Source organism: Micropterus salmoides, unplaced genomic scaffold (genome assembly GCF_014851395.1).
Source record: "Micropterus salmoides isolate LMB-PRFRI ecotype aquatic unplaced genomic scaffold, ASM1485139v1 Ms_hic_scaffold_13, whole genome shotgun sequence".
Taxonomy (NCBI): Eukaryota; Metazoa; Chordata; class Actinopteri; order Centrarchiformes; family Centrarchidae; genus Micropterus; species Micropterus salmoides.
This window is the reverse complement of record NW_024040374.1, coordinates 17,873,671-17,897,911: the sequence shown is the minus strand read 5'-3', so window position 1 is coordinate 17,897,911 and position 24,241 is coordinate 17,873,671. Positions and strand designations below refer to the sequence as shown.

The 24,241-nt window shown below is 40.8% G+C and overlaps 1 protein-coding gene across 5 annotated transcripts in view; it reads right to left on the bottom strand.

Annotated features, from left to right (window-relative positions):
• The window catches only part of LOC119900716 (voltage-dependent R-type calcium channel subunit alpha-1E), a 114,073-nt gene that overhangs the window by 17,811 nt on the left and 72,021 nt on the right, over positions 1-24,241 (bottom strand). For 3 of the 5 annotated variants that reach the window (XM_038715906.1, XM_038715904.1, XM_038715905.1), the window contains 17 exons: positions 21,305-21,408; positions 20,101-20,259; positions 17,658-17,845; positions 13,406-13,509; positions 11,779-11,894; positions 11,465-11,518; positions 9,091-9,186; positions 8,682-8,891; positions 8,436-8,548; positions 8,175-8,287; positions 7,246-7,377; positions 6,604-6,673; positions 6,314-6,431; positions 5,730-5,797; positions 5,425-5,516; positions 1,748-2,659; positions 419-663 (listed from right to left, as the gene is read on the bottom strand). In XM_038715906.1, coding sequence (XP_038571834.1) covers positions 419-663; positions 1,748-2,659; positions 5,425-5,516; positions 5,730-5,797; positions 6,314-6,431; positions 6,604-6,673; positions 7,246-7,377; positions 8,175-8,287; positions 8,436-8,548; positions 8,682-8,891; positions 9,091-9,186; positions 11,465-11,518; positions 11,779-11,894; positions 13,406-13,509; positions 17,658-17,845; positions 20,101-20,259; positions 21,305-21,408 — 2,894 coding nt within the window. The remainder of the gene's footprint in view (positions 1-418; positions 664-1,747; positions 2,660-5,424; positions 5,517-5,729; positions 5,798-6,313; positions 6,432-6,603; positions 6,674-7,245; positions 7,378-8,174; positions 8,288-8,435; positions 8,549-8,681; positions 8,892-9,090; positions 9,187-11,464; positions 11,519-11,778; positions 11,895-13,405; positions 13,510-17,657; positions 17,846-20,100; positions 20,260-21,304; positions 21,409-24,241) is intronic. The other 2 variants (XM_038715907.1, XM_038715908.1) reach the window with 1 other exon arrangement.

The following is a 24,241-nucleotide window of genomic DNA, read 5'->3' as shown; positions in this document are numbered from 1 at the left end:
AAACTTGCTAGCTTAGTTTTCAAAAGGGGCTTTTAACCAGGAAAGCATTCACTGACAATAGAGGTACAGGGACTGTGGACGTCTTGGTAACAGATGGCATTGTGATGTACTCTGATCAGCTCAGAGAGAAGTACATTCTTCCTCAGAATAACTTTTTTTTGTTACTTACAAATACACACTTTTATCACCTCTGCTATTAAGCTGCTATTAAGGGTTTTCTCTTTCGGCTGTGGAGAAGGCTATTCAAATTCTTGATACCAGCAAACTTATTACCAGGTTTTATAGGGGCCTGTCAATCTCAAACAACAAATGCATGGCTCATGCCAGGTCTCTTTGGAAAGCTGATTTTAGAGACTACCCACCTACTAATATTGCCAGCTACAATATGAAAAAAAGGCCTTGTCAGTTGTACCAATACCTGTGATTGTGGAGAGCTCCAGACATGACTGAACATTGGACACCTCGACAATCACACTGGAGATGAGCTGAGATTTATCCCGGTCCTGCTCGTTGTCATTCTCTTCTTTGTTACTCTCTGGGATTGCAGGTGGAGACAGATCTGATTTCTGAGGAGGTTCTTCCTGTTTCTGAGGACACTGGTCACCACTGTGGCTCTGGTTGTCTGGTGGTTCAGTGACTCCTCCCTCAGTCCTGTCACCACGTCTGAAAATACAGAGATAAAGACTTCACCGGACAGACGAGAGGACAGCGATAAACTTGCAGTATGGTCGGTTGTTGTCATATGTGTGACAGTCACAACACCATGAATGGCATTGTATAACAATTGCAGAGAGAAAGCAGATGAGAGGAGAGGAGAGGAAAAAGTGTGAGGCCTAAAAACACAACAATGTAAGGCCTTGACAGTAATGAGGTTCTCAGCTATAGGATGAAATGATCAAACTCAGTGAGTGGTTGTTCCTTATATTTCTTAAGTTTTAATTTAATTGGTTAACATTAATGGGGAAACTATCTTCATTAAGGTAGATGCTCACAAATGAGGCCCCCTGGTGGCATAAGTGTTAAGGTGCCCTCAGTACGCATCCAACAAGTTGCCTGTCACTCTCCACCTCTCTTTTTATTAGGACATGAAATGCCCTAATAAAAGATTAAAAAAAGAAGCACGCAGCCAACATGCAATAGAAGTTGGTAATTTGAGTGTGCAATAAAGCACATCATAATTCCATATATCCAAAAATATTTCCTTATCCATAATAAATATACATTCACAATGCAGGTGACTCTAGTTTGAGCATGGTGCTGAAAATGTCAACTTTTAAAGCTGGGGTAGGCAAGAGAAACTAGCTATAGTAAAGAGACGGCTATATTTTGAAAGTATCCGACTGAAAACATCACCCCCTCCCTTCAGGCTTCCCTCTACAGCCACTCCCCCAAAACACATTTTTATGTGCAATGAGTGCATGGGCAGAGTGTGTGCAAGGCCAGACAATCATTTCATAGATTGGCCATGCATATTAGAGTCTTGCGACAGCCACAGATACCTGATTTCTGTGTCAGAGCATTTGATTTATTGATTTCTGTGGACATGTAAAGAAAATTACAACAAAACAATGCTTCTGTGCTGAGTACATATTAAGTAGTGTCTGACTCCAGGTCATTGAAAATTGGGAAACATCTGACAGGAAACCTTTGTTGCTTTGTTTCCCCTCTCTTATGCAAACCTGTTTTGACTTCAGTTCATCTTTTTTTCCAAACTTGAAACACACAAACAGTTGTTGGTCTGTCTCACCTGCTCTCATCTGGTTTGGTCACCTCTTCCTCCTTTTTGGTCTCAGCTTCCTTCTCCTCTACTTTCCCTGGATTTTTCTTCCCCTCTCTGCTGACCAAGCTGCTCACCAAGTGGCTTCCATTCCCGGGTGATGACCCCTGACTCCTGGCCCCGCTCTGATGGTGATGGTGGTCGTGCAGGGCCCTCCTGCCCCGGATCCCACCAGGACCTCCCATCTCAGGAGTCAGTGTGTCAATGTTCTCTGGTGGTCTGAACTTCTTTACTGCCCTGTGTTGACGCTCGCCATTCAATCTGGGGCTCCGACGCTCGCTGGCGGTGTTGTGACTCTGATTAACCCCCAGTTTTCTGCCCTCAGTGATGGGCTTTGGTATGGCCACAGACACAGAAGCATCAGGAAGAGGCAAGTTTGTAGGATCCAACGACTCTGGCACAAGCACTGAAACTGGGGGTTCAGGTACGTCACTAGAGAGAGTGGCATCCAGAGGCATCTCCACAGATATGGAGGAGCCTGATGCCTGGTTCTTGGTTGGGGAGGCTAAGGGGTCCGTCAAGCGCTTCAAACTCCCGGACGGCGTGTGCTCCATAGCCTTGCGGTGCAGTGACAGGGGATGGCCATGCTGGGCCTGGGCTAGAGCAGAAGGCCCGTCCTTCTCCTCGCTGGTGCTGTTGAACAGGATCTCTCGGCTGGACATCTGGCGGTGTCTCCGCAGCTGGCTGGTCCTCTGCTCCCACACTGACATGGTCATCCTTTTTCTTCTCTCTCTCCTGGACATGAAAGAGTTAGAAGAGTTGAGTGGGGGACGGCCCTCCCTGATGCTGCCCTGGGCCTCCTCCAGGGAGCAGGAGTAGGTAGGCCGGCTGCGATGGATGGCTCTTTTCCTGTACAGGTAGGGCCGCCTCCTCCGGCTTCCCCTGAGAAGAGAAAGAAAAAACATTAATATAGAAGCAGACAATTCATTATATGCAGCACCACTTTTTAAATGTTTAATTAACTTTAATGTCTAAGTGTTAGCATTGGGTGTGAGACATTTCATTTTAGCTTTTAATATTATTTACTGATTCAGGTCTGAACTTTTGTTTGCATGCTGTGTATTCACCAAACGTCTAATTTGACTCAAAGTAGGAGTTTTCAAATGTGCTTTGATGGACTTTTTCGTGTAATTATTCGTTTTATGAAATGTAAATTATCAAAACATTTGTACCAAAAATGAATATCAAAATATATAGCAAGTGCTTTGGTCTGATGTTCGGGCGGTTTATCAACAACAACAAGCAATTCCATTTCATCATGAAGCAATATGCTGGATCAATGAAGATGTTAGGTGATACATTAACCAAGCCAGGAACTGTTGTGTGACTTTTGATAACAAAAAGAGTAAGATGCAGAATGAAATCAGTGGAATAGATATAAAAAAATGTGGAGTCAAAATAAGAATGGAGAGTTTGGAGATACAGGACAGTGCACGAACAGAATACTATAGAGGATGATCTATCCATTTAAGAAAATCAGACAGGCGTTAGTGAAAGATTCAGAGAGCTGAACAGACCGTGTTACTTACTGGAGCGTTGGACTCTTGTGTGGTCCGTGTTATCAATGAGCGATTGGTTGAAAACAAGACATTAGTGCTTTTGTGAGCAGAGACAAAACAGGCCAGGAGACACACAGCAAACGATCCTCAAAGATAAACTGGCCTTTCACACAAAGACCAAAGGCATCAAAACAACAGTAAATAGACTATTACTGCCATTTACCAGCTGTTCTTAATTTGTTATACATTGCTTAAGGGTAAAGCTGCTCTTTAGAAGACTACATGCACAGATGAATTATTCATTTTATATTTAATTACTACATTATGTATTCTGTTTCCAACTGAATATTTCAGCTGGGCACATGCCTTCTTAAAATGTCTGCAATGAATAAAGGATAAATTTGGAGGTCAGAAACTGACTGTACTCTTGATGTTTTGGTGTGTGTCACCATTGCAGCCAAGCGGCACATTGACAAACAAGATGGCAGCTGTATAAGAAACAATTAAACAACATTCATAAACATCAACAGTAAACACAACATTGATAAGAAGACACCTTAAGTAAGACTGAGATGTTAGACAGTTTGAGCTACAGTATGGGTACAGGTAGAAAACACAGAGATGGGCTCCATCAGCAAACAAAGGAAAATAGTACATATTTAGATACCCTTTGAACAAAACCACCACATTGGGATGCAGCTCTGAACACCACCGCCACTTCAGAGCACTCACACATTAGCATTCTTTTAGGACATGCTAGTAGTAAATTGGGAAAATAATGTGCTGAGCTTCAAAATATTAGCTTAAAATATTGAGAATATTAAGAGCATTTGGGAGGTGGACGGAAGACTTCACAATGGAAGAAAAACTGTACACACACTGGAAACACTATCCAAATACTCGTGTCTCAGTATCACTTGTTATACTGTACATGAGAAGTATTCTCAGTGAGGGACCGTGTATGTAATGCCTGTTTTTCTTCCTTTGATCATGCTGACCAGATGCATGCGTTTATAAGGTGAAATCATCATCAGCCTCCAACATGCTGCATCTCTTGTTTTTTTTTTAGTGAGCAAATGCTGTCATGCAAGTTTCTTCAAGGTCAGCAGGGCAGGTACCACCGGGGTTTCATAGCTGACACTAGAAACCCTTAAAGTTCAGAGTGTCCTCTCTGAATACAGATGCCGGCATAGACGACCCCGTGGTATTCCAGTCTTCTCTATGGGCTCTGACAAGAGCGTGACCCTCAGCTGGCTAAAGTGAAACTAATGCACATCTCTAGTTTTCTGCTCTGTTTCAATTTCAAGTTTTAGGAAAATGGCAAGGCCTCGAGAAAAAAAGAAAGAAAGAAAGGAAGACAGGAAGCAAGAAATTAGAAGGTACATAATGTCATGTTAATATAATATTATCTTGTAAAATCTTCCACATGCCCATGCAACAAAACTGCTTGTTTCTCAAAACACAGCGTGCACACAGAGCCAGAGGTCTCCACTCTTGTGCATGCACATGCACTTCCACCACCTACAATAAGGCACTGTGCAATCTATTCTGCAAACCTGAGCATTGAGAAAACAAGGTTACTTTATAAATCAAACTTCCACAAGGGAGAACACTTCAACACATCAAAGCTACACACACTTTTTCACGTCATTATGCTCTTTCCTAGCAACAATATCCACTTTCCTGCGTACCAAAGTATATTGCTGTAATGGACACACCATGTTAATTTGGACCCTAAGTAACCCTGTCTCCATGACAACAATATAAGCACACCCCAGGGCACCATGACAGGGCTGAGAGCAGGGGGAGGGTAGATAGACCTTTCAGTAAAGATGTATCAATAAGTCTCTAGCACCAACTACTGATCTCTGAACAGGCCCTACGTGACATTTAAGTGCACAGCTTTAAGCACTGTATGGATGACCCTTAGCATCCATCTAAAACTGTTCTGCATGTCGTAGTTTCAGCCACATCTAGAGCACCATATGACACTTGCCATTTGCTAGAGGCTACAGAAACCCGTGCTAAGTGTTTGGCACCGTGGGTCAGTCCTACATAGACAATCTCTAGAGGGAGAAAAGAAGGAAGAGAGACAGAGAGAGGAGAGGAGCAGGTCAGGCAGGGGTAGCAGTTGCATACGGTACTTACTCTGAAGACATGAAGGAGGACAACGGTCCGACCTCCTTCGCCTTCTGGAGAGCGTGCTTCTGATTGAACGCTGCCTCAGCTTCCTCTTCATCCTGATCAAAAGAGGAAAAAGAGCAAAAGGTGGCTGAACAATGGCAGCATCCATGAGTTTAAGTAATTAAACTGAATCAAAGTGATAAGAGCCGAGTGGTGAGATTATTAAAACTATGTAACATTAAGTTACAGACTCTGACAAGAACAAACACAGATAAAACCAGGCTTGTTCTTTCAATTACATCTTTATTCTTATTGACTTTTTTTCTTACCTTTGTAAGTTCTTGTGCATTGGCAAGGTTATCCACAGCAATGGCCAAGAAGACATTCAGAAGAGTGTCTGGTCACCGCTGTGTTAAGGACGTGGTCATTGTGCAACCGGGTAAACCTGACAATACTGACTGACGCAACAATAACATTATTAAAAGAAAAGACTTGGACTCAAAGACAAGTGACTATTTTGACTACATTCAACAGGTGTCCGCCAACGTAAATGCAATGTTGCTCTGTGCCTACTGTAGTAGGCAGGTTTTTTGCTATAGCAGTTAGCACTTAGTTGGTTGATTATAAACAGATATTTTCTGTATTGTTTCACCATTACTTATCAAGAAACATATATCAGATTTAATAACTTTAAAATGACAGCTAAAGCTTTACTTGTGGAAATGAAAGCTACTTTAAAGTGAAAGTTGCACAGTCTTAAAGCCAAAAATAATGTGCAGACCAATAATAACATACTAATTGAAAACAGGTGTTACCTACTGAAAACCTACTAAAAGAAGCATTAAGAACTGTATATGCCATTTTGTTATGAAACCTTTTGTATTTCATTTAACAAAACATTAATGAAAGATACAGTTTCCAAACAGTGTGAGCACTATAAAGTAGATAGAGGACCACATGCCAGACTTCACTCCTCCTTGAGAGCGAATACCGTTGTACATCACCTCGTTCCAGTCCTCTCCAGTCAGGATCTAAAAAAAACACACCCATAATAACACACAAACACCACACACAACATTATCCTGATCATCACTGTTGAGTTTAACTATAAACACTCAAAATTACATTTCTTGTATAACGTGATTCGCTGTAATAAATCGTTTTGAAGTAGAGAGCAAAACATTGGCAGGTTTATTTCCAGACCTGAAAGACGGTCATGATGGCTGCAGGAAAGGTGTCAAAGTTTGTTGGAGTGTAGTCTTCAAAGATGAACCTGTGAGAAAGATTCAACACATACGGTCCTTGAAAAAGCAGAGCTGGGTCTAGTTAGTTTTTATTTCATTTTTTTCAGTTAGAGAGAAATCAATTATCCTCCACTTCAACTGGCTGGCTGATGTTTTTTTTTCTCTCCATGTGCTCTGTATTCTTGAGGCTAGTTCATACACAAGGCCAGCCTTTATTTAAGTGACAGCTTGTGGGAAACTGCCTTCAACTCAGGGGAAAACCAAGCAACAACAGCTGTGTGTGTGACAACGGCGAGTCTTAAATTTTGATCGAGCTCACACAAACCTCTGGTATAATGAACACTGTGTGTGTTCAATAAAGAGGAATCAACTGAACCACGAAGTCTCCATTAGCCTTGTTTTCACGTTTGTGAATGTGTCTTTACTGGCATCACAGGATTTGTGCACCGAGCCGAGTCGGATTGAAAAAGGCTATATTTTCTGCCAGATTGATTAGATTTGTCTCTCTACCTGGGTGGCGCTTCGCTTTACTCATGTGATACACATAACTATAAGCATTAGTATTTTACTCAGAGGACTGTAGGTGAGTATTTAATGTTACCTGCCACCGAAGAGCTGCATGCCAAGGAGTGCGAAGACAACAATGAAGAGGAAGAGGAGGAAGATGAGGGAGATGATGGACTTCATTGAGTTCATCAGAGAGACAACCAGGTTTCTCAGAGACGCCCAATACCTTGACAGTCACAAAATATAACATCATTACCAAAAAAGATTTTTAAACCTGACAAATGTAATACTTAAAATTTTGTAAAGAAGACACATCAAAGGGTTATGAGTACTAACGCATATGTGGAAAAAAACAACGCTAATAAACGACAGAAAGTGATGTCACTAGAGTCAGGGTCGGTTGGGCTGAAGACTACAAGATAGTAAATGACAAATATCTGGAAGTGTGGAGTTAGAAAAGATGTGAGCTTACCAGACCTCTGCAGCTCACTCCACATCTCTGCTTAAGGCTACATATGCTGCTACTAGCATAACACCCCTGAATCTGTGGCCAAACTGTCGGCGTTTGATTTTCTTTTCACTGTAACGTATGCCGCAGGTATTGACAAGGAAGTAGGATGCATGGAATAATAAAGATGATATATCTGGCTCTGGTGCATCAGTTTTGACCCACCCCCCCTTTTTTCTTTTTTCTTTTTTACTGTAATTAAATGTCATATGTCATATATTTAAATATCTTTCAATCTTCTTTTTTGTTTTATTTTAAGCTGGGAGAACTTATTGTTTTATGCACTTGGTTGTGTGCTTCATAAATATATAAAAAAGACAATATTTAAAAAATAATACACACACAGTCTCCTATATTGTATAATTCTATAATGTAAAACATAGAAAACTGCATATCACACCAACATGGCAAACTTAACACTAGTGCTAGCTTTCAGTAAACAGTGAAATGTTCTTTGTAAATAATATGAAACATTTCAACAGATGGCAAAGAGTGAGGAAGGCTGCGACACCAACTTGGTGATCTTGAAGATCCTCAGCAGACGGAGAGCACGCAGGACACTGATGCCAAAGGAAGTGCCAGGCCTGAAGAATCCCCACAGCACTTCAAAAATGCTACCAACGATTACCTACAGAGATGTATATCTATTATATATAACATCTATAACAGTGACAGAGAGACTGAAGAGAGGGCTGATGCCACATAATCTAAGAACACAAGCACTTGGATTTTGGGACAAACAGATATATATATAGAGAGGGAGACAGAGTACTCACACTGCAGTCAAAGCAGTTGAAGGAGGAGTGGAAGTAGAGACGCGGTCCCAAGCTGTACATCTTTAGAAACATCTCAGTCAGGAACAGAGCGAGGAACAGGAACTCTGCATAGTCTAGAACGATAAAAATAAAATCAAAATGGTTTTTTAAACTTACATAGACCATTGCAATTTCACGATAAAGCAACAACTTCAGGAGTCCATAAGATCATATTTCAATTTGTTACTGACATGAAGTGTAACTCACAGAGGAAGTTGGACAGCCAGAGAGGCTGGTTGTGGTGAACAATGGCCACACACAGCGTGTTGAGAGCCACTAGGCCCAGCACTGTCCAGTAGAAAGTGTGTGTCTTCACCACACGCCGGATGGAGATGCGCAGGAGACGCTCCTTACGGCGAAAATACGCTGTTGGACCTCGCTTGGCACTCCTGATACTTGTTCTGGCCATAGGGATGCCTTGGGGATTAGCAAGAGGTAGAAAGAAAGTGTGGTCTAACTAACAATGCTTGTACAGCATGTTCGTGTTCTGACAACCAACAGCGTGATTTATCAAATACGCATCTCTAAGGCTGCAGCAGAGCTCAGTGTGCCCTACTGGAGTATGCCTTACACTTTCTGTGCCCATATTCATGAGCCTGTCCAGACTCCCACTCACCAACAGAGGAGATGTCACCATATTGTTCCTCCCCTTGTTGCCCTTGATGCATCACATCCATCCCTCTCCTCTTGATGGTGGTGGCTCTCTTTAACACTGTGGACAGAGCGGGGTGAACATAAGAAGTCCCAAAACAAGCTGTTCAAACTGTATAGCCAATACATTCTGTGAAATCAGAGGCAACACACCGCGAGGACAGTGACAAAACGCAAACATTTGGGCAACTTGAGCACTAAACAATTACTTTTTGCTTTGATCACGTTGTGCTGAATCAATGAATAGGTTGTGGGCTTTTTGCTGGTTGTATGTTAACATGGCCCAAAAAACTGCTTGTGCATGAAAACTCATGGTATGTGGAAGCATAACTGAACGTTTAACACAACGAAAAGATAAAAATGAAGCAAATGATAAGAAGAAAGAACAGTAAGGATGATCTGCATGACAAACTAATGTCTGTGAAGTTTTAGCTGAGAGGGAAAGTTGAGCTCATTAACGCTGCGGCGGAATGAGATAAAAATGATCATATAATGTTAGTATAATGATCCAAACAACTGAATGCAAACCATCTGCTGCTATTTTATGACTGCCATCATGGAAAACCATGAGCTGAGGCGGCTTGACGGTTCATGCATTTCTCTTGTTTGAGCTGTGTTCAAGTGCTGCCATACGGAATCAGGGGACACGCCGTGCAGTGCACACATGCTGAAGTGAGTGAGATGAGTATGTATTGACCTTTTTACTGACTGATGTGTTTATGATTACCTTTCATCCTACCCTACCCCCACTCACACCTTCCTGGTACCTTGCGATTTCTGAATCTACTTGCGGTCAATTTTTGCTCTGGGACATTTTTTTAATAAGCCACTGATCAAACACACACAGAAGCACAAAGAAACACAACAATATGGATGCCATTTCATGCATACACACAGGAGTGTTTGCTAAAGGCAGGAACACCGAGTCGTGTCTACACACACACACACACACACACACACACACACACACACACACACACACACACATATATATATACAAGCACATGCATGCAGCAGCCTTTTTAGACCAATGGTTGCTAAGGCAACCACAGTGCACCACCTATCTTCTTAATCAAAGCTATCAGAGCTTCTGCATTTATTTCCACTTCAACAGCTGGAACCAGATTTGCATAATTCAATAATTTTGACCTTGTCAGAGTGTCAATGTACTTCAAGTGACATAAACATACCAGAAAGGAAACATACGTGTGCAAGGATTTGCTTTCCTTTTTCTATCTTAAAGTTTATGCTTGTATTTGAGTGGCAGTGTGCTTGTGGCAAATGGGGGTGGTGAAGTTAGTGAGCGAGAGAGCATGGATGGAGGATGGTTCTCACCATAGGCATCACCTGTACTCCACTCAGGGAGCCTCCTGAGAGCTGCCAATCAATCAACATTTAATAAAAGCCCTGCTAGTTTAGTGAGGAGGAAAGGTCAAAGTCAAGTTGAGAGGGTCACAGCAGGCACTTAGCTGTCTGTTGGGCACTGTGTCACGTGGCAGGTTGTCAATGCAAATTTTCTCTATGCAACACTGAGAGTTGTAGAGAGTGATGTAACAAAACCTTGACAGCATTTTCTAAGCAGCGCAATTTCAACAAAACCAAGAGGCTACAGCTATGCTAGCAGATCTGCGAGGCTGTAGGCACAATGGGGCTTTGAGCCAAATGCTAACATCAGGAAGCTAACATGCTCACAATGACAATGCTAAAATTTATGACACAGCCTGACACCCACTGCAGGGCTAAATGATAGGTCACAACATCATGTAAGACTGATACTTAGCTTTCATAGGAATAATAACCCAACATGTGACGCATTTCACATGTCTGATAGGTGCTGATGTTGGGGTCATCCCTATGTTCCCATGGTCCTATGAGCATGTGTGTCTCTTGATATAAATTAAATAAATTAGAAGTGTAAGAGATTGATATGGGCTAACTTCACAGTTCAAATTGCAAAAAAAAAACTTTAGATGGACGTTTCAAATGCAGTTTAAATGGTAACAATCCATTTAGCCACTGTGGAGATGTGTCTAAAGTCAAGAAATAATCTTGGCCACAAACTTGAGGGTGTAGGTTTTAAGGAGTATAACATCAGTAAGCGGATTAAGCTGTAGGTGGATAATTTCAACATTCTGACACAGAAAAACACTGAACAAGACTTTTTACCCCTATGTCTGATATGTCTGTATCTTTGTACCCTTTATACGGCACATTTGCATCAAGTGTATATGCCAACATTAAACAGCTTTAAGAAAGACAGAATGCAAAGCAGTGTGAGGATGGCAGAGAGACAATGGGCACAATGAAATCAGGAAAAACAAAGAACTCTGCTGACTTACCATCAAGGGCAGAGGGTCCTGCATTCTTATTTTCCTCTGCAAGCATCACTTCCTCTGGAAAGCAAAAAGTCAAACCACAGTCAGAAAAGAGTAGTGGATGACAGCTCTGATAGAAAGTGATATACTGGCATCTTTTGTAATTATATTCTATCTCAATTGCGGTAGAACAAGCAGCTGAAAGAAAAGATCAGATAGTCCTACATTCCACAATTGCCAGGATTAGTCTGAAAGCTTAAAGAGAAATATCGATTTTCCTTTTCTCGTCAAGAGCCAAATCCTTGGTCTCCCTGAGCTGTGACTGGGACTAAAGCCACCTGCTCTGTCGATCCAGGCCCGGTAGCCGTTGAGCTCTCTCTCAATCTGCTGCTGGCGTCTCAGTTTCATGAAGGCCCTGCGGTTTTCCACTCTCTCCCTCTCCTTGGCAAATTCCCTGCAGAACCAAACCAAACCACAGAATCATTTATTTACTCTTTGAGGGCACAGGGATTTAAAGTCACACAAATAAATAATTCCTCTTGGAGACAATCACATCACATAGAGGGGGGAGCTATTGCTGACCTGAACTAAGCTCGTCTCATTGTTCATTTAACCACGAGAGGTGAGGAGAGAGAGCAAGGCAAGGTCTCTTCTCGCTCACTGGGGAGATAATGACAGTGGATTGCCCATTAACCTTTCTGTAAAACTAATGAACTTGTAAAGACTTTGACGCCTTCCACTGAAACAGCACAGTCTGGTTTGACAGTAGCTAGTTTGCCAGCCACTAAACCAGTCAGTGAAAAAAAGCAATACACACTGTGTTGTCTGTCTTCCAGTCTAGTCTGTCAGATCCTAAATCAACAGGACAACAAAACCAGCTGACTGCATAGCTATGGCCCATTTTGTCTACTTTGATGGATGTGGCTTATACTGTAGCCTTGGAAGGGCCTGAAAACTAGGCTGAACCTGTGCCAATTTTACAAAAGAGTCTATCTTGACAGAGACCAAACTAATGGTGCATTTGAGAAGCCTTTAGTTAGTTTAGTTTATACATTTGTCCTCCGTGGGACATAAAGCTCAATGAGCTCCCTCAGTTGGCAACAGTTTCAGTACCATGACAAGGTAACAGCACAATGATAAACAGCCCTTATCAAGTCATAAAGTGAAACGTTTCATGAGCATCACCAATAAGTTGCCATAAAATGTAGACAGACCACCACCCGTCCTGGATCTGGTCGGGCAAATAACAACCGTATACCTAATATGAGGTAGGTTTGATGCAATGACTGAAAGTCACCAGTCCAGATTTGAGAAGTCACATGTCATATGTGTTGTTGCTCTGGTTGGTTGTAGGTCTAGACCTGTGTTCAGTCTGCAGGTCCATCCTGTGCAACCCACCAGGATCACAAAAGTCAGACAATTTCACAGTGAGCTGCAGACGAACGTGAGCTTTAATGCAAGTGTATCAAACTTACAAACACGAAGACTTCTTCTCCACTGCACTACTGCTCTATTCAACAAATGCTTTGAGCCTGCATCATGGTGGTGTCTGAGGTTGTTTTCTGATTCCTTCTATACAAAGTCAAGTCAGTGAGTAAAGCATGGTGTACTGGAAAAGAGTTGCGCAACATACTTTTGACAGGCTGCTAAAAAGATTAAACAGGAGTTTCCTTGGCTCCATTGATTGGTTTTTGTATTGATACAGATCATGTGATGTATTTAATAGTTTCTGATGACCACCTAAAAACATATACCTGGTAAATATGATGTTATGGCATGATTTAAACCAGCTTCATAAGCTGACAAGTACCACCTAAATGCACAACTGAACAACTGACCACCATGCAATGTATAGTAATGGTAAGACAGGAAGAAGGCTGCAAATAGGCAGCCATCACAGAGGGCTGAAACCTTGATGGGTTTAAAATGAACTTTGACTAAACTTGGACTGAAATGTGAACCAACCCAGAGAGGACTCCCAGCACCAGGTTCAGGACAAAGAAAGAGCCGATAATGATGAGAGGGATGAAGTACAGCCAGTTCCAGCTGGGGCCCAAGGCATCGTCGGTCTGAAACATCAAAAATAAATTCTAAATTCAGCACAATCAAGTGAGGCTGGAGCAGACTCATGCTACCGTAGGGATACAAGACAGAAATACACAAGTGTAGGTGTTTGGGTGGCAGGTGAAGGTTTCAGTCGGAGTCCAGGCGGCATTGAACAGAGACATCATGTGCATTGATCTGCTCTGGCCTGACACAAAGAGTGTGGAGGAGAGTGGAGGTATTCTGCACCGTAGAAGCTACTGTATGAAACCAATATAGAAATGGAGTATTGTATCTCTACTTCACTTCACAACAACAGGGGTCTCAGTTATAAAACTATCCGTGGGAAAGACTCATAAAGACTCCTAAAATATTCTGATTTATAAAACAGTGCACACACCCGTCCTTCGCCGATTTCCCTTTATAATCACAATTTACTTCAAATGTGGCGCATGTGAGCCAGCTCCTTCTCCAACCATTTAAACGCCCATAGTTGCCTATAAATGGTCAGTGAAACACCCCTTATTAATATTAATACATACTGACTGCATCAACATAAGGACGGAAAATTCTGACAGAAAAGCTAAAAAAAAGAAATTTCACCCAGTGTGATGCTGATGTTCTTTTTGGGGAGGTTGAAGCAAGAAAAATTAAGTGGTTTTGTGGGTTAAATGCGCACACACAGATGCAGTGCTTCTGCACCAGATCAAAGGGGGCACCAGAGCTCAACCCCCTTAATAAGCGTCCCTCCTGAGTAGTGATGGTGGTGTAGAAAGACACACTGAATTACCCAGGCACATGATTTGGATTTCCTCTTTGGCACGGCATGGCACATTTATTTAGGCTACACAAACTCTCCTCTCACTTAGCGAAGCTGCTAATGAGTTAAAAGGAATGTTACAGAAATTACTTGTTTTAAATGACATAAGCGGTAAACTGAAAGATCTACTTAGTAAATAGTTCTATTTTTTCCACATCGTGTTTTTACAAGCAACGCATCACATCCACACGCTGGTGCACAGCGTTCGTCTCAAATATTTAGATTCCTAAATCATGGTTCTTTTTTGAGCGCTGCAAATGATCTTAAATTATGTTTTTTACTGCACACTTCTGGAAAATCAATCAAATTTGTGTTCGTTCTGTCGGAAAGGCTTTTATCTGTTTTGCAAATGAACTAATAATATTAAATCATATTAAGTTTTATTGGCCTATAACACACTGGTAATATTTCAATTAATTTTACACAGTGGTATCCATTTCAAATATTTCATCCTTCTGCCACATGAGTCACTGCTACTCCTGTCAAGTTTGTTTTTTATAGATCACAACCTTTGTGTGGAAGGTGGCGTACGCACATTTCCAGCACCGTTTTGTGCGCACTGTTTATAAATGAGGCCTCTGGACCTGAGAAACCACATGACCACATTCACGTTTGCATAGTGTGATTCTTCAGTACAGTGCATTCAATGTTGATTAAACAGACTACAGTAAACATCATTACAGCAGGTCTGTATGGTCAGCAGTCCTGGTTCAGCCACACAGTAGCAGCGTGTCATCCCTCTCTTTCCTCCCTCCTTCATTGTTCATCAGTAAAGCTCATTCAGCATCCATTTAAACAATATAATACAATCATTCTGTCTTCATCAATCTCAATAAATACTGCTTTCAGTATTTATTTCAGCAGGCAGCTGACCGCAAATTACCCCCTGACGCAGCAGTTTGTGTGTGAGTATGCTTAAGATTTCTGCTTTACAGAGAAAACCTGAGGTAAAGAAAAAAAAAAAACTACAAAAAAAGTATAGTCTGCATCATAGGTGCCTGTTCCATATGTGTCTCTATTTTCATTTCTGTGACTGTCTTTTGGTTTCCACATATTTTGATAACTGACAATCATGCTTTTTGGCTGCAATTATAATTTTAGAAGTAGTACTTACAAGAAGCATACAATAATGACATATCGGTCTCTTGTTCTTTCATTGTCACTTATTAAAACTGCCTCATGTTATGGAAATCTTCATGCTACAGCTTGAAATCATGAAATTTAAGTCCACCACTCTGACATCCTAAAAAAAAACCTGAAAAACTAAACTTTCAACTTTTTCTTGTACCTGGTTTGTAGTGAACGTCACTAGACTAAAACTTCATACTTATGGGTTTCTGATAAATCATGTGTCTTTGGCCCTGAGGGAAGTTGCAGCAGATTGTATTTTCCTTTTAAATTTTCTCTTGATCAAATTTCACTAAAAAGTCTGTAGAGCACCTTGGACCTGAAATAGTGTGTTTGAAAATGTAACACTGACCTTGAAACAGTCAAAAATGTCAGACTGTAAAAGCTTTGGAAAGATTTCTGTCACATCTAAGGCAATACCACTACCAAATCTTGTTTTTTCATGATTTCCTGCTATGTCCTATATGTCATATTGTAGTAATTTCTTTTGTGAAAAAAAAAAAAAATTGCAGTAAAATGCACAAAAGTGTAAAAAAAGGGTCTAAAATAATGCAAACTTAATTGAGAGGTTTTCTGATGGCATCACTGCACTAGGCATCTGAATTTTGAAATTGCAAAGTGTCCAAGCCCGCTTGAGAAGAAAATTATTTTGTGTTTTTGCAATATGCTTTTTTTAGAGTGAGTGTGAATATCATTGGACTTGATTTGTTGGATGGTTATGCAGGTAACAGATACCCTATATTAAATTAGCAAATGGTGCCACTGCCTACAACTGCTTCCCTTTCTGTCTACATACTGTCTCTGTGTGTCTGTCTGTCTGCTTCTTTAACCCTGATGTAGACACTCATGAAGCATGGTGCAGCATCTAATCCTGCCTGACAGATACTCTGCCTGACATCGTTTCTGGTTTCGACACTAATAATTTGAACGCACGTCTCTGTGAGATGAAACATGATACAGTGTTTTCCTGTGTAGTTTTGTATTATGTTAAAGGTGTAGTATGTGATTCTAAACCAATACAAAAAAATACTCGAACCGAGCCACACACTTTCCCAGCCACTCCAACCATGATTTTTATGTCAGCTAATTACTTGCCCACAGAGATTCAGCTTACTTTTTAGTTTGCCAAGATATGCTGTTGTTGTGATGTTAGTTATAGTAGCAGGAGAGTTGCGAATATTGCTTTCTGGTGCCAGTGTGCTGGCTCTGGAAAACCATCTCATCCTCTTTGCATGTTAGATACGGAGCAGCAACTGTAGCGAAAATTTGCTAACCCACAACTAAGCTAACATTAGTTACATTACTTGCTCTGCCGCTCTATATCATGGTATTTGTTATGGTATTGGATTTCCCCATAATTGCATACCCCATCTTTAAGTGTATGGCTGGTGGACCGATAAAGGCCTATTTATGACTCTTAGTCCAAAAGCTTTTGCTATTCCTTGAACATAAAAACATTCTGTTTTCTTTGACTTGCATTTATCTGTCATCAGTATTTCTGACTTTTGCCTGCTCTTATTCTGAATTAATCTTTGAACAATCACTTCTCTGTGATGTTGACCAGAATCCTAAGGAGTACCTGATATTGATAGTCAGGAATGATCACAACACCAATATATACAAATGATCCAATATGTCAAGAAATATATGTTGGAAGAAAAAAAATACTATTTATACTATACTACTAAGACTTGGTTCGGGTATAAAGATTTCTCCTAAATTTGACTTGTCTATGCCCTCCTGTGAAAATAATACACATTAGTTCTATGTATTGAACTTGCGGATAATGAGAAAAAAAGCTTATTTTTGATTTACTTGTCAGGTTTATACAATACATAGTAGAGGTTTATATAATCATTAGATTACATTTCATAATATTCTGAAGCATGCCATATTTCGTAACTAGTAGGTGGGGAGTCTATTTGAGGCTTGCAGCATGTTGCAGTAGGTTATACATTCCAAGGATACACGGAATACAAATGGCAAGCTGAGAGCAATCACAAACCAGTAACCTCCCTCCCCTTGTTCTCCATCCACAGTCAGACAGAGGAGGATGCAGATCTCCACTCATCAAGCATCGGTGTGCTGGAGCCAAAGCTGCTTCTATTCATTAGAATTAATTGAGTGTAAATTGTGACAAAACAATGCTACACCTAAATGGTTTGCAGCAATCCAGAAAAAAAGTATGAGTGGCACGTGTGTATGTGTGTGTGTGTGATGCCTTACATTGTAGAGTACAGTGGTCCATCCCTCCATAGTGATGCACTGGAAGACAGTGAGAACAGCAAACAGGATGTTGTCAAACTGAGTGATGCCGTCATTGGGGCCAATCCAATTGTTGCAGGTGTATTTGGGCGGACAATTTCGCACGCCACACGGGAACTCCAACTCAGAGGAGTCCAGTGTCTCGTTTTCTGAAAACAAAGGTGCAAAGGTAAAGAGAAAAAAAGGCAGAAATATGTTATATGTCTTACGTAAGACCAAAATACCCCAAAACAGACCGTCCCCATTCAAGGAATTGCAGTGCTCCCTGACTACTGTGAGTAATCACTGAAATTTGAAAGCTTTCATGCATTTAACAAGTTGGAATATAAATCTTTTGTTCTCATGTCTACTGGTCTTGAAGCTCCAGCACATGAAATTTAAACCAATCTATGTACCCAGCAAACAGCTCTACATTTAAGTTGTGTGACAGTGAATTCTTAGCCTCGGAAATACCTTATTGGCCACATGTTACAATGTACAGTAAAGATTAATTAGTGTCAGAAAGAAAGAAAAAAACCCTCTTTATAAAACAGTGGCGTGGCGGATGCCTGTCTGTAGTGTGACCTTTCTGTGACAGAAAATACTCACTTCAGTCTGTCTGTATTATCTAACTGTCCATTCAGCTTCAGTGTGACGGGAACAGCTTGGAGGTTAATGACAGCTGTGAACGTACAATGGGCCATTGTAGCGCACCGCATTGTTGGTTTTAATTATACTGGACACCACTGCCAGTTTGGTTTGATCAAGTTGTCCAGGTGCAGCGTGGCATGCCATTGTGTGTAAGCATGTATGCATTTGTGATTGTGGCAACGGAGCCACTACCTAAAGAGCTACGTGCATGCCACACAGCCACACACATACATTAGATACACACTGATTCTGTGATTTTATGCTCTATGATGCTGTTTGGCATCAAAAATAGATCTAAAATGTGTCTTTTATATCTGTTCACGATTCACAACCATCTCAGGCCCTTTCTACAAATTGCTCTCTTTTGATTTATCCATGCCATCAGCATGTGGCAGAGGTGTTTAGACAATTTCCTGTTTTGCAATGCAATTCAAATTAGACCTTGGCTTAAGATGAATAAAATATCTGAATAAAGGTAATCACAGGATGTCACTTTTGGCTAGCAACACAAATGGAGAAGTATGAACTATTGCATGTGTATGTGTGTGTGTGTGTATGTGTGTATCTGAACTGGAACACTGACTTAGCGCACAAAACTAATGGACTCCCCATTTAAATGTGGACTAAAATCCTAACACTCACATCTATATTTAAACATCTTTGACCTCCTGTCTGTGTGAAATACCAGATGGGAATATCTGCACATGTGTGTGTGCAGGCATGTGATTTTGTACTGTACTGGACTGTATGTAGGGCACAGAACACTTTTTCAATTGTAATTATACATGTTGAAATAAAGATGACTTAACTTCTCCAAATGTCTGCTCAGATTCACTTCTTTACTGCTAGCATGAACTATTGCAGCCAAACTGATAAATTCAGGGTTCAAGTTATAATCTGAGCTTCGTGGGGGTCTCTATTATACTAACTAACGTTACCAGCGGGGTGGGGTGGGATCATTGCTGATTCAACATTTCCCTCTCTGACACACATGCAAACGTACAAACACACACCCAGCAGTCCACTACTTGCCCCAGATGTCTGCGATATTGCAACAAAGTTTACGTTTCAATAGCCTGAAAAATCCCATCAAACACTATTTATATATTATATATTGCTTAAGGAGAGACGCAATTCCGCCCATAATGGTAGGTAAATATTAAAGTGTTATTATTTTAGGCACTGCTGGACGCATATTATCATATGTAGCACTGTACTATTTGGAGGATGCATCAAAATACTAAACAAATAAGCAGCAGTCAATACAGAGAATACAATTACAATACAACTGAGTTCATGTTGACGGGTCGCAGTCTCAACCTGTTAGGTCAAAACTGTGCGCACCATAGAGGCTGATGGTGGAGAAGTGCAGCCATCCTGTCAGTCATGCGATGCGGAGCGTAGTTCATTAGGAAAGTATAATTTAAGTTAATTCATCTTTTTAATGTAAATAATAGTAGGTACTAATTTGTGATTCAAAAGAATGGTTGTTGATTAATGAATTAGTGACCACCCCAGATGCATGATTTTACCGCTTCCATGGGAGCTCAGACCATCCGTATGGGAGCTGAGCTCCCACTGGCTCCCACGTAACTCGAACCCTGGATACACTTATATGAGTTTTAACATGAGCACTAGATATAGATGTAAATATTGTCCTGTACAGGCATACATCTGCATATGTACAGTAAGCATTACTATGCACAGACTGCATGTAATACGCAGCATGTACCTGTGTGTGCTATAGAGACATATGCAATGAGTGTGCCTGTACCCAGTATTCCAGGCAGTGGTTCGCAGGTTCGGTGCAGTTTGCCGCTGTAAAACTCCAGGCCAATGATGGCAAACATGAGGATTGCAAAGAAGAGCAGCATGCCAATCTGCAGCAGAGGAACCATGGCCTTCATTATAGACTTCAGGACTATCTGCAGACCTGGAAGTAAAGCACACAGTGACCAGAGTTAAAGTGAAAACACACTTCTAACAGTACAAATTTGTGAGACATGTTTGTCATAAAATGCAGTGTTTCAACCACACATGATTGGGATGAAAGGGTTCTTTTTAAGCTGAGCTAAAACGATTAGTCAAGTGATTGGTTGATCAACAGAAAATTAATCATTAATTGACTATTTTGATAATCAAATAATCCATCCATCCATCATCAACCGCTTATCCTGCATACAGTGTCGCTGGAGCCAATCCCAGCTGACATCGGGCGAAAGGGGGGGTACACCCTGGACAGGTCATAATCAAATAATCATTCAAGTAATTTAAGCCAAAATATCAGAAACAGCTTTCACCTTCTCAATTGTGAATATTTGCTTGTTGTCTCTTATGATGGTAAACTGAATATGTTTGGATTTTGGTTTGGTCAAAAACAAAACAAAACAAAAAAGCAAAACAAGCAATTTGAAGAGGTCAGATTGGGCTCCGAGAAATAGTGATTCTTTTGTTACATTCCCCAAGCCTAACTGGCCTGTCTAGCCCAATATATCGTGGTGATATTGGGTTAGAATCGTAAATGCAATAAACATCACTGGTTAATAAATTTGTTCAACCTTTATTCATACTACTGTATTGACAGTTGTGAATGGACCAAAAGAAGATTAAGTGTGTCTACCTTTGCAGACAGTTGGTTTGATTTCAGTTTAGAGTGTGTATTGTGGAGAAACAGGGACATTGTTTTTGGAAAGACATTTAGAATTAGATTTTTTTATATAGTGTGTGTGAGGACCACAAACTTTCATTAGAATGGAGGCTAAAACTTCTGAGCCGAAATCACACAACTTGGCCAAATACCACGAAACCTATGTTCCGAAATAGTTACCACTGAAGGAGAGAGAAAATTAGTTTATTTGGTCTGGCTGACTTTCACTCTTAAGTTCTTTTTAGCATTAGTGCCCTATATTTAACTGAAAGGGAAAACTGTAGTCATTGTTGCAAAAAAAGATACTGATGTAATCATAGGTGGTACTTACTGGGGATGCCTGAGACCAGTTTGAGGGGTCGGAGCACTCGCACCGCCCTCAGGGTCCTCAGGTCCACTGAGATGTTCATATGCGCCCCTGCTGCAGCCAGGATCCTACAGAGGTAAACACAAACAAATGTGCAAATGAAAACCCACACAAACAGCTGACAGAGACACAGAGCAGAATTGTCACCATCATGCAGATGCACATGAATGCTACAATTTTACGCTTTATAAGCCGTGTCGGCTAGGGGACTCACACACACATAAACACACTAAGGCCATTACACACAGCGTTGGAGGAGGGCTGCAGTGCTTAGATATGGAGTGTGAGGACGCGAGGGTCTCAGCAGGCAGAGAAAACAAGAGAAAACAAAAGGGATGTTTTTGAGGGCTTTTGGCTGTTTCCCTGTGTGTGGGAGGATGGCTGTGACAACTGCTATTTAAGGGGCGAACAAAGAAAGCAGCTCCATCAAGGGAAGGCAGGACACCCTTAGGCTGGAGAGCCATGAAACTCACGGACAAACACATGCGTGAACACACGTGTCACAAACACATCGTCCCCATATCTGCTCCACAAAGCCAGAGTTCTCCAAAAGTTTCATTTTTTACTTTGTGTTGTTTTGTCTGCTGCACGCTAAATACACCTCTGTGGCTTTCAGTCCTCAGACTGATTAGAAAAAGAAAAGAAGAGTCTGGTGACCCCACCCCCGCTTCCTCATTAGTCTGCCCTCCTGCTTCCATTTCTTTCTCATGTCTCTATATCCTCATATCTTGCCCTTCAACTATAAAGCTCTCTCCTCTAATCTCCCCCTTCCCTTTCAACCTCCTTCACAATTACACTTGCACCTCTGACTCCTCTGTTTTTCCATTTCCCATTGACCTGAACATATATTTACTCAGCTATTTACTGCACCTGGATGCTGAGTGAAAGATAGATGGAAACGTGAGTTAAAAACAAAGGAGACTTCACAAAAGGGGAAAAATGCCACGGAGAGGATGGAGCAGCATTTTCAAGACTTTGAAGTTAGAGATTCACAAGATTTAGCCTCTCCCATCTCCAAAACTTAAACTCATACCGTACTTATACTGAATGTGCACTGCTCTGTCTCAGTTGAAACCTAAATGACTGCTAAATAATAATACTCATTAAGTTCACTGTGATTGTAAAAAAAAGATACAGATGAAGGCAACAACATATAAAGGAAGAATTTCTCAGGAGATTGATAAGTGGATTATGTAAAATGACTGCAACTCTGTAAACACATGATTTATGTGCAGTAACATGTTAAAGAGCCATCTTTATGCGAGGTAATTCAAAGATAATAGCATAATTGATCATCACACAGCTAGAAAAACAGCAACCCAGACCAAATTACATTCATATAATACAGTGGTGAGAATTAGTCCTGTCTATAGTGTTATGGGACACAGAGAGTCATCTAGTTTAATTAAGAGAAGAAAGAAAAAGAGAGTGAGAGAGCAAGAGAGAGTGAGATTAAAATAGCTCACCATCATCCATACAAATATAGAAATAGAATTATCCTCATGAGTTTTACACCTCTAAATGTGCCCCTTTCCCCTGTCACCCCAGTCTAGTTGTTGTCTTTTCGCCTTCCCTCCTTTTACTCCAATCACTGTCTCTGCTGCCTCCTGCCACCTCTGTCATTTCCTCCCCCACTTCCTCCATTTCTCAATCTTTCTGCAGACCATTAGTTAGTCCTGGCTGCTCTTTAGTTGTTATGGAGACTAGGGGATAGAGGGTCTAAAAATGGCTTCCTCATTTAGCCCACTTATTGTTATTCAATGGATGTCCTGGGCCCCATTTTCCAATAATGAATGTTTGCAGAGTGGGATGCTCTTAAAGTCCAACCTGAACTACAAACCTCATTCCTATTTGCAGATGGAAATCAAGTTAAAGGGATTTTTGAGTTTTGTTGTTAACTTGTTTAAGCTGAAGTGCAAGACAAATTGCTGTATGTGTTCATGCTTGCAAAGAAGAAAGAGACATTAAAGCTGGGAAGATAATGTTCTCTTTTGTGTCTGTGTCTTGGGCTGCTGTCTGGAGGTCAGTATCACTGTCACACTAATAAAACAGTGGGAGCTACTGCTAAAGCCAGCAAATACAGATCAGAAATACAGTTTGATTGGAGATGCAAAGCTACTTTCTATATGTGTAGATATATACTGAACTATGCACAGGCAGGGGTATCCTTCAGAGGAAAAATATCAAATGTGTTCTCTGTTTTAAGAACTGATATTTTTGCTCTAAAGAAGATGGCGATGTGAATGATGTTCCAGTTTGACAAAATGTTTTCATGTGTAAATTATGCATAAACTTTCCCGAATTGCAGTAAAGCGCAAGTACATGTGCATAGCTGTTAAGAGCAGTCCATGGTGCTGAAGAGGAAGACGACTTCATAATACACTGTCTATAAACCATTATTAAATTAAACAAAATACATAACAAACAGCATTTTAAATGTTACATTACATTGTGAAAATATAACCTAATGTACAGTGGGAGCTACCTGCTTGCTGAATTTTTCTGTCCTTTCTCCTTAGGTGTATCTGGTCTGGTCTGATTACTAATCAACAATATGAGAGGCCATCCTCTCTGCTCTCTTCCCTTCTCCTCTTTCAGTTGGTACTTAAATGTGTGTGTATATCACACACAAAGAAATAAAAGCGGTTACTTGCTTCCTCCTTATTGACCACTTGGTTTAACAAGCTTCTTATAGGCTGTTATGGTCAGGAACTGGACACTCTCTAATAAAGAATAGAATTAAGTAGTTTACCTACCCAGTCCATATGAGAATTAACAATATTTTATGAATTTATATGAAGATATTGCTAAAAAGAATCCAGTAACCTACACTTGCCTCCATCACAGTGCTTTGCAATCATCATTATGAAAGCAATGCTGCACGCTAATGTTGTCTGGAGA